Source organism: Ipomoea triloba, chromosome 3 (genome assembly GCF_003576645.1).
Source record: "Ipomoea triloba cultivar NCNSP0323 chromosome 3, ASM357664v1".
Classification (NCBI taxonomy): Eukaryota; Viridiplantae; Streptophyta; class Magnoliopsida; order Solanales; family Convolvulaceae; genus Ipomoea; species Ipomoea triloba.
Window position 1 is genome coordinate 30,087,948 of NC_044918.1, and position 9,940 is coordinate 30,097,887.

The window sequence follows — 9,940 nt, forward strand, 5'->3', positions numbered from 1 at the left end:
AAATATTTTTTTTTTTGAAATAAATTAAAATATTTTTTTATGGTTGGTAAATGTGAAACGCTCCCAAATGAGTTTTTTGAAATTTATTAAAATATTTTTTTTATGGTTGGTAAATGTGAAACGCTACTGCCACTTGCATTTTTCTTTGGCCGGCTCCGGTCTGGAGATGGGTTCAGTAATGCTAAGGGAGAAGTAACCATTCCATACTGTTAAATTACCTTTTTACCCTTACTAAACAGTGCAATTTAATGGGTAACCACAGCTCCATTAGGAGAGAGACAATATATGTACCATTTTAAAAATTAAAGGACAACGTTTACACCACTAATCATTCAAGAGTAACACTGATAATTCGCATCTTGAGGGACATAAATTACAATTTTCCCTTAATATTACTATACCTTCAAATTTTTCAATATACAATGTTCAGCCTGAATTCAAATTTTTACAGCACTCAGGAAGAAAGTATTTTCTCCCGCTATTGTTACATTCATCACCTAAAGAGGTACCTTTAGAGCATCTAAAAGAATTATTTCTAGCAATAATCTAAATTCAATGGTGGCTCCAGAAGCAGAACTGCAGTGTACTACTGTGCTTCTTTTCCCATCTGTTTCTGTAATATAGAAGCTGGGATGCCAATATTTATATATGTTACAGATCTCATGTGTGGAGCAAGTCCTGTTGCAAAATTTGCCGGCCACGCTAACTTTGTTTTGCAGAGAGACACCCGAGTGACAAGAATATGCAAGAAAGAGCATGATCTTCATAGCGAGAGAAATTTGAGCTCGTGCACGGGCAAAGAGCCAACAATTCTCAGGTCAAATACAGCTATGTGACTTGTGCCTATTCATGTCTGAGAGGAAATAGCTGCTGCTATTTGCAGAAGGGCTTTCAGCAATGATGGTGAATGGCGGTTCAGTTGAAGAAATAGGGAGACTTGAGAACTTCTCGCATATCAAAATTGCCTCGTTCTGGTAGAGGGGGGAAAGCCAATGCTGGATATGATGCCTGGAAGCTTTCAAGCAGCTGTAGGCAAAAAATAAACTGCAAGTAAATAGATTGAACACACAATTTTTTGGGGGAAGCTATTTGAGAAAGAGAAGCTAGGCTATAAGATGCTTACATTTTCAAGAATTGGCACATTGTATAGCTCCACAAACTTCTCTCTTAGTATACAATTCATCTGGTCAACATCACAAGCATGTGTCCAAAACGAATCATGCACTCCTGCAATACATACATCAAATTCCTTTCGGTCACATACACTCATACCTTAACTGAAGAATAGCACGAGAAAGATATGTTTTCTAGTTTTCCACTTAAAAAATGTATTATCTATGATCCCCAGTTCTACACTGCATCACCACAGCCACTAATATAATTACAGGTGTGTTCGATGCAAGGTCAACTTTTTGAACTCATATACTAGTACATTTTAATAGTGTTAATTTAATTTAATTTGCACACTTTTCTTGAAATAGCTCAGCCATTTCTAATATAAGAGGCAGCTTGCAAATGCAACTATTTAAAAGTTTCAGAAATCACTCGCAAGTATACATCACATTTCTTTATCATAAAGGTAATGGATTTGCGATGGAGGGAGCACACAAACCTGCAAAATGTAATCCTGCATCCCTGCAAGCAATGGCAGTCAACATCATGTGTGAACCATCAAGCGAGTGCACAAAATTTGGAGGAAATGCTGTTCTCTGCTTCCTGACCTCAATCTATGATGGATGGTTTGCAATAAATGGTTGGCATTATGATTTAAATTTTGGTATCCAGTTAATACTAATAAGAGAAGAGAATTTACACTAGGAAAAACAAAAGAGAACTGTTATAGTCTAAGATTGGGCCAAGGTCACTCAACTGGGCTATAATGCACATGGGCCAAACCACACTAAAAGACTGAATTCAATCAATTAGCTAGTCTAACTCATGGCCTTATAAACCCATATGTTCTCTCTTATTTTTTCAATGCAGGACTCTTAACAAGACAAAGAAGCTTCAGTTACAAGACAGAACTTACGGAGTCACCATAGCACTTCAAAGACAACATCTGAAGAGAGGTTCTTATCTGCAGAGAATTTTCAGCATTAAGTGACCATAAAAAGATCCGTACAATAGCATGGTCTTAAAGATCTGATCACTTGATGGCATACATTGCCCTCAGGCAGAAAATCGTAAATTCTATACTTCATATCTCTAGTAAAAAAATAAACCATTTTGCCATTAGTCTTGTCATGCGAATGAGACAATAGAAATGAAAAAAGTACTTACTGTGTGTCTTTTACTTTTAAAATATGGCTGCACAACAGGAAGACCCAGTGGAGTTGTCCAAGAAATGGGTTGATTTTGAGAAGCAATCACCTATCAAATTTTTACCACTCAACAATTGTTATTCATATGAAAGGTTTTCACAATTATTAAACAACCACACATCACAAACCATTGCACATTCTCCAAGCCAATTCATTATGCCACGTGCGTCCTGAAATAACTCTCCAAGAGCAGACAATGTCACCTGTTAGGCAATTCAAAGATGAATAACTCATTAAAAGATAACTCCATGCTTTCTGCATATTACTTCAGGTCAGTACTCTTTTAAGCAGCTTTAGAGAGGGGGGAATTGTTTTTTAATAGTGCTTGATAGCTATTGAAGCACACTTACACAAGCAAAGTATCCACAAAACAAAACAATATAGGGTTTACTAAAGTGACACACGCATGCAAATCATGTAGCAAAGGTGTAAACTGTTGAAGAGACAAATCAGCATATGTATATTGCACATACCAGATGTGAATAATAAAAAATTACTCTTCTCATCTCTACCACTTCCTCTCCATAAAAAAAAACACGGTATCTAAGCGGGAGAATTTATGGGGAAGTTCCAGCATGAGATTGGAACTAGAAAGGGTATTATGTACTTATTGGTGAAGAGGTAAGGGTTCAACACCAAATAAGAGCTCCGGACTAGGCTCGGAACAGGGAGGTAAGGCAAGGGAAAGGAATCTAGCTGTTAATAGGAGCTCATACACACTGCCACAAGCCATCTGGTTTCTTGGCTTCATACATCATGCACCATCATCACTAGCACTCAGCAGTGTTTGTTTGGGGTGAATGGATTAATGGAACTGTTAAAGCTTGAACTTCTAATTTGTTTGAACTGCTTCGACCTTGTAATGCCTCTACTCTTTGTTTTATTGCATTTTGGGATTGTTGGGCTTCACTGATTGAGTGTAATTGTATGTGTGTAAAGGAAAAGATAAAATGGACAAATGGTAAGAGGGTAGGAGTATCACTCTAGTATCCACTCCATCTACATTAATTGAAGTGATGCTCGTATTTGATGGCTTTTGTAGGATGGTATAAATGTATAATTTTGTCCAAGTTAACGTGGGTGGCCTGGGAAAATGGAAACATCTTACTGACGAGTGCCCAATTCATGAAAAAGCAGCATTTATCTTGAAAGATAATGACGATGTCTGATTCTTCCAAATAATCAATTGAACAAATAAAAATGTAAGTTGTCAATGTGACAGTGTGAAACCATGAAGGAACTTAAGGGGTTCTCAAGTTCCAAAAATCTTAACAGACTCTCAGTTTTCTCAAAAAGTCCATCAAAGTTAAAAGGATAAGAGTGTGATGCACTACTTTTATGATACAAGTTCTAAAAGATTAGCAAAAATTTCTGCACAACTATGTTATCACAAATGGTAGGAACTAAAGTGAAAGCTCAACATGGGCAGTTAGTATCATATAACCCACAATTATCATCTTCATATCATGTTTTCATTGCTCATCTAGTTGTCTTGAAGTCTTTGTCTCTAACATCCTACACCAAGTTTGATCTCACAGTCTATGGAGACATTCCATGGAAGAAGAAATGAATGCTCATAAAGTAATGGGGCATGGGTCTTGGACTCTTGGGGACCTGGAACTTGGTTACTCTTCATAAAGGAAAAGCTTGACAGTGGCCTATGATTTGCACTCTGTTGCTACTGGTGATCAACTTGTAGATATCGTTAAAGAGGGACTGTCTATACCTATTTTTTACAAGTTAATTGGCAAGCTGAGAATAAAGGACATCATCTCACCCACTTAAGGGGGAATGTGGAAGAAGTTGTGTATTCATTACAGTACAGTTGAAAATTAGTAGAGAATCCCTTAATTTCAGTGATCAGGAATCATTTTCCTTCCTTTTCTTGTATAGATCCCTATACTAGGAAGTAAATCCCTAATTTCTAGACAATCCCCTTTCTCGTAAGGCTTATAAAGTGTAAACTTCAACCTAACCAATCTGATTATTCCTATTTTCTTCACATAACTTACTATATTTGTTGCTTTACGCCTTAGCAGCATAGCAAGCTGCTCTGAAAAGCGTCCTTCATCACCTTTCTTGAAAACATCATATGAGACCTACGCTTATCTAGATCAATTAGTTAAACAGTCAGCCTTCTTTTTATTTTTTTTTTATTTTTTTTATTTTTAATTATGTTTTGATTCGCTCAAAACGGCATAGTTTTAAGCGAAACAAAACCTAATATTCACCTATTACCCTTGCGACTCCATTCACACTTTGACCATGGACACTTTGATCGCAGACTGCGACTCCAATCAAGCAGTCGAGCACAACTTGCAGTCAATTGCATCGCCCTTCCCTAAGCATCACGACTTCATTAAGCATTTGCACTTCGCAGTAGAACTTCCGCTAGTACTCGCACATTGCAATAACCCTTTGCCAGCGTTCACAATCGCAATAGCCCTTTTCTGGAGTTCGCAGTAGCCACTCACCCAGTCCAACATCTCATAACAGAAGTGCTACAGGTTTTACTCTGAATTTTTTTGGGTATTGGGTGTTTAGGGTTCAAATATGAGTCTTGGATTTGAAAAAAAAAAAAAAAAAAAAAAAAAAANGAAAAAAAAAAAAAAAAAAAAAAAAAAGGTAGTGTATATGAAATGGTTGAGTATTTGTATTTTATTGGAGAATTGAGTAGCACTTGCTACAAATAGCCTAAAAATCATTTTTTTCAAAATTTAGGGTCCTAGGTGCCCATCAAATGTCCGATGAGTGCCTAGCATTTTCTACAACTTTGCTTATAAACACAACATGAACTTGTATTTGATGCGTGGTGCTTACCTTAGCAGCATAGCAAGCAGCTCTGAAAAGCAGCCTATCATCAGTAATAAGACCTTTCTCCTCTAACCTTCTTTTGATCTGCTCACGTGCCCCAATAAAAGTAACACCATATACAGAAGTCATTACTGTCTGTTTCACCAATTTCCTGTCCACCTGAAGTTTCATAACCCCAAATATTCAGTTGATATAAAACATAGATGCTTAAGCCAGAAATTTCTAAAACAAAATATATCAGTGGAAATATCAACTTAAAAACTATACGATCCAAGAAAACTAGAGTTATAGAGAAGAAACCTCAATAAATAACCTGGTCAATTATTAGTTTGGCTAGTAAAGCATTGGGATTACTAGATGGGTCCTTTAGACTGTCTTCTTTTATAATACCATGAACCCTGATAATTGAAAGATAATTTCATGAGTCATTATAGCATTAAAAAATGCAGCAGAAGTAGAACTATTTACTAGCAAGTTGTTTAGTTTCAATATTACCAACTGTTTGCAGTCATACTAGAAGAATCTGTTAAAAGTTGAAGGCCTGGATTTTGTCTACTTTCACCATATAGGCCATAGTGCAATATAATGGCTAAATACAGTGTTAAGTATCCTGGTCTGTTGCCAACCAAATTCCTTCCTTAAAACTAAGGAAACAGGAGCAAGTGCCACTCAAGAATATCCAATTTAATATATAACATTTCATCTTTTTGTTCATATCAAATTTATATGTAGCCAAGTTCATATGAAAGTTATGACAGTAAAACATATGGCATTGAATACTAGTATTGTGGGGTCAAAACAAATATTGTGTTATTTCTGATCAAAAGTTTCTCAAGAACTTCTGAAAATTTTCACATTTAAAAGCTTCAGCTTCTGACAAAACAGACCTCAGAAATACAGCCACAGAATTAATGTCAACACTATTGATATACCTTAGAGCAATTTCAGAATAAACATCGGCAGGTTTGTCTCCAGCAACTAAGTTGACAGCTGCTGCCTCCATCTGTAACAACAACCCAGCGTAAGGCAACTAAACATTATCAGCACAAGCAAGAAGACTTATAGAAAAGATAAAACCATGCAAAGAGGAAATTTTCAAACCCAGAAGTAAGAAAACTGCTACAAAAAAAACAAAAACTAAATTTACATACACTATTTCTTCCCAATGCTGCATAGTGCTGTAGGCCATTGCATGAGCCATCCTAGGTAAAAAACAGTGGGGTTAGAAAATAGGAATGTATTCAGTCAAGAATCTCAAAACAAAAATGACAAAAACACAACTTACCAAGGAATTATTTTATCAAACAGAGTAATTGAAGAAAATGTGAACTATATGCCAATAATTATTCAGAAATAAAAATCAAAGAAAAAAAAGAGTTTAACAAAGCATTTGGCAATTGAAAAAGTCAATCAAACTCAGAAAAGTGAAGCTTTCTCTAGACATCCTACTTGAACAAGATACAGATTTCCCACCCAAGCACTACCATCAAGTTTAAAGTCTACTTTCATGCCTTCCAACAACTTAGTAGTGGAAACAAATAGGTGTCACAGTTATTTATAAAATAAAATAAAAAGGGGGCTTGGGGGGAGGGGGTGGGGGTGGAATCAGAAGTTTGGGATTTGTTTTCAGAAACAGAAACAGCCATCCTGTATTTCCAAAGGGAAGCCATTTCAATTTTGGCAATGTTAGCTAAATAAGCAACTCAGTTCTGAGACCTTTCCCTAACATGACCCACAGTTGATTGATTGATTCCATGTCAGAAAAGCTCTCTCCTTGAATGTGTAAAGAAACATATGCAGGTCAAGGAAAACTCAAAGCAATAGATGAATTAGTAAAAATAATATAAATGATGACATTATCCTCTATGAAATTGATGCATCCTGTCTGGTGCACAAATAAGAGACAGACATCCTTCTTTGCAGAGAGAGAAGTTCTAATTTTATATTAGGGAAAGGGGTAGAAGTGGAACCCAAGCCCCTCCCCCCAAACAGCAGGGAAAAGAAGCTTACCTGATGAATTGGCAAGTGGGAGATGACAGTATGCGGTGATGAGCTTCTCAGAGCTTCTGAGAGATTAATACAAGCAGCTAAGCACTGAAATGGATCCTCAGCTCTTAACCACCAACGGCTTCCGGTGAGAGGATTGTTGGCTGAATCTACTATATCATCAAGGTGATTTTCGACAAATGCCAGGCGTGCATCATATGAAAGCTTCTCAATACCGCCTGCAAAAAGATTTGCTAAATGTATCTTCAGCCAGCATAGTCCTGACTTTCCTAGTGGCCGTCCTTCAGCAAACTCGAGGATTCCTCTACAGAGATCAGAACTCAAATGGTTTAAGTAGGGATGCATAGGGTATGCACGGCCTCTAAAATCAAGATTGTGGGGATAATAAAAGCCTTCCTCATCTTTCAGTTTCCGAGCCACCTGTTCCAGAGAAATCCTCTCATTGTTCAGTCCTTAACATTTTCCAAAGCGAAGAACAATACTATAAAGTGTAAAGCATCTAGTCCTCATTTCCCTGCTGTTTGACTAAAGCATTACTTTCTATAGTACGAAAGTATTGCAAGAAAATCTTTCTTTCTCCAAAATATAACTGAAAACAGAATTATTCAAATTTAAAAGAGAGAAATCTTACAGAAAGTTTCAGCTCAGTATCGCATCTTAAGGAATGCCTCTCTCGGTTGATTTTCTTTGCTTTCCTCACATGCCATTTCCAACTTTGCACTTCTTCAATATCATTGGAGTCTATCTCTGGTATGGGAACCTACAAAATAACAGTCTCACCAATGATGCAAGCAACAAGGAGCAAAAGAATAGATAGCAATATGAATATTTTTCTAACATTTGTCATAAACACAGCTATATGGCAGGATAATGTTGTGTCTTGGATTAACAATATTGCTATTTCGCAGAAGATGATTGGTAGAGTAGCAATGAAGCCATATTGCTACCCCTGTATGGATATAGTATATATGGATATGATGTTTTTGACTAGATTGTCTACAGAACATCACACCATCACACTGCCAGAAGACAACAATATTGGCATATTGCCCCAATTTGGATAGGATATGTTTGTCTAGATTGTCTAAGCATGAGGTGGCTTTCATAACTTCAGTGAAAGATTGTGTATAGTTTTCACTTTAAATCTGAAGAGATAAAGGAAGCAATAGACAAAACATGGACCCTTTTCATGTACACATCACATTTTTAATGGTAGAATTTCACGTTTTCATACTTTTCCGTTTACCAAATAAAGGATGTGTAATTGTGTACCACTGCATATAAAGTTATAAACTCGTAGCATCAAAATAATTTTAGTTACTCACACCGTTGCGATCCACCATGCCAGCTATATTGCCACCACCAGCCCAAATACTCTCTACCACGCTTAGTATTCTTTTATTTACTCTCCATTTTGTATTTCCTAAAGTATTCAAGGCCTGCAATTGCCAAAAAGAACCCTTAGAACGAGCTCATCACAATATTGCATTCTTCATGAGACATCTTCAGGACATTGGTGCAACAACACCTATCCAGTCTAGAATAATACAACTATACAAGTCAATTAGAAAACCAACAAATTGTCTGTCTACTGAGGCGTAACTCCTTTTCAAATGATAATTTTACAGTTGCCAAGCAAAGAAATAAGAAACTTTCCACCACCACACTAATTCTAGTTCTAGGAATAATTAATAGTCCATTTGCAGTAAAAAGCAGAAGACTAACTACAACAAACTTGCCCAGATTCATTACCCCAAAGATTCTTTTTTATGGCAATCAAATACAGAGTGTTTTTCATATTCATGAAAAGAGATAAAGCATCAGATATAACCCTTTATATCATTCAGCATAGAAACTCTTAAATATAATGCAAAAGCATTAAGAAATATGTGATCAATCCCTCACCTCATATATTTGCTCCATTTGTTTTTTGGGAGCATTTTGAACAGCAACTTGTTGATGCCTAGACCCATGAGTACGCATCACATATGAGGGTAAGAACAAGTATCCACCTTTGTTATACCTGATAAAAGGGAACAAGTGAAATCTAAGTTTTAAATAGAAGGTAGTCTAAGTGTTAGCGGCCTAAATCTCAGGGTTTCTAAGTGAAATTATTCCATTAATTTGATATTTTAGCCTTCTATTATAACCCTAACATTTTCATTACTAGAACTAAAGAAAGATAATCATTTTTAAGGGAGAATAGAAGAACACTTTTTTCACAATAATAGGGATGCAGGTGTATTTTTTAAAACAAAACCTTAGGTGGAGCTGAGTGAAATTATCCCGATAATTTAGTATCTCACCCTTTCCATTTTTTTGGTGGCACCAACATTGGTATATAAGGAATCAGCGTGTGCTTAACCTGCACAGACCTCAGTTGCCGTTAACCAGAGAGTCAAAATTATCCAACAGAGAAATCAAACAGTGTATTGTAGCAGAAAACAGAGAAAAGTTAAAAAAATAAATAAGTAGAATATATATATATATATATATATATATATATAGGGAAGGTTCAAGTGAGAACAGGCTCCCATGTTAAAAGTAAGGGCTGATCTGATCCATCTATTTAGGTAGAGGGGTTGCTGAAAAATAAGGGGAAAAGGAGCGGGGTCAATTTTATAGTTATTGCAAACTTTCAAGTTTGCAATAATTATTGACCCTGTGTATTTTTTACTAAAACCCTAAACCATTGATGAACCTTGTTCTCATTTGAACATATATATAAGGGAGGGTTCAAATGAGAATAGGGTCCAACAATGGTTAAAGGTTTTAGTAAAAAAAAAAAAAAAAAAAAG

The 9,940-nt window shown here is 36.1% G+C and overlaps 1 protein-coding gene across 1 annotated transcript in view; it reads right to left on the minus strand.

Moving 5' to 3' along the window:
* Positions 1 to 359: 359 nt before the first annotated feature.
* The window catches only part of LOC116013344 (DNA-directed RNA polymerase 3, chloroplastic), a 16,609-nt gene continuing 7,028 nt past the window's right edge, over positions 360 to 9,940 (minus strand). Inside the window, exons 5-19 of the mRNA XM_031253035.1 lie at positions 9,449 to 9,507; positions 9,048 to 9,165; positions 8,468 to 8,581; positions 7,774 to 7,902; positions 7,146 to 7,562; positions 6,287 to 6,337; positions 6,068 to 6,138; positions 5,449 to 5,533; positions 5,142 to 5,294; positions 2,450 to 2,524; positions 2,281 to 2,370; positions 2,030 to 2,077; positions 1,613 to 1,727; positions 1,124 to 1,227; positions 360 to 1,026 (exon numbers count right to left, since the gene is read on the minus strand). Of these exons, the coding sequence (XP_031108895.1) occupies positions 916 to 1,026; positions 1,124 to 1,227; positions 1,613 to 1,727; positions 2,030 to 2,077; positions 2,281 to 2,370; positions 2,450 to 2,524; positions 5,142 to 5,294; positions 5,449 to 5,533; positions 6,068 to 6,138; positions 6,287 to 6,337; positions 7,146 to 7,562; positions 7,774 to 7,902; positions 8,468 to 8,581; positions 9,048 to 9,165; positions 9,449 to 9,507 (1,740 nt within the window). The 3' untranslated portion in view covers positions 360 to 915. The remainder of the gene's footprint in view (positions 1,027 to 1,123; positions 1,228 to 1,612; positions 1,728 to 2,029; positions 2,078 to 2,280; positions 2,371 to 2,449; positions 2,525 to 5,141; positions 5,295 to 5,448; positions 5,534 to 6,067; positions 6,139 to 6,286; positions 6,338 to 7,145; positions 7,563 to 7,773; positions 7,903 to 8,467; positions 8,582 to 9,047; positions 9,166 to 9,448; positions 9,508 to 9,940) is intronic.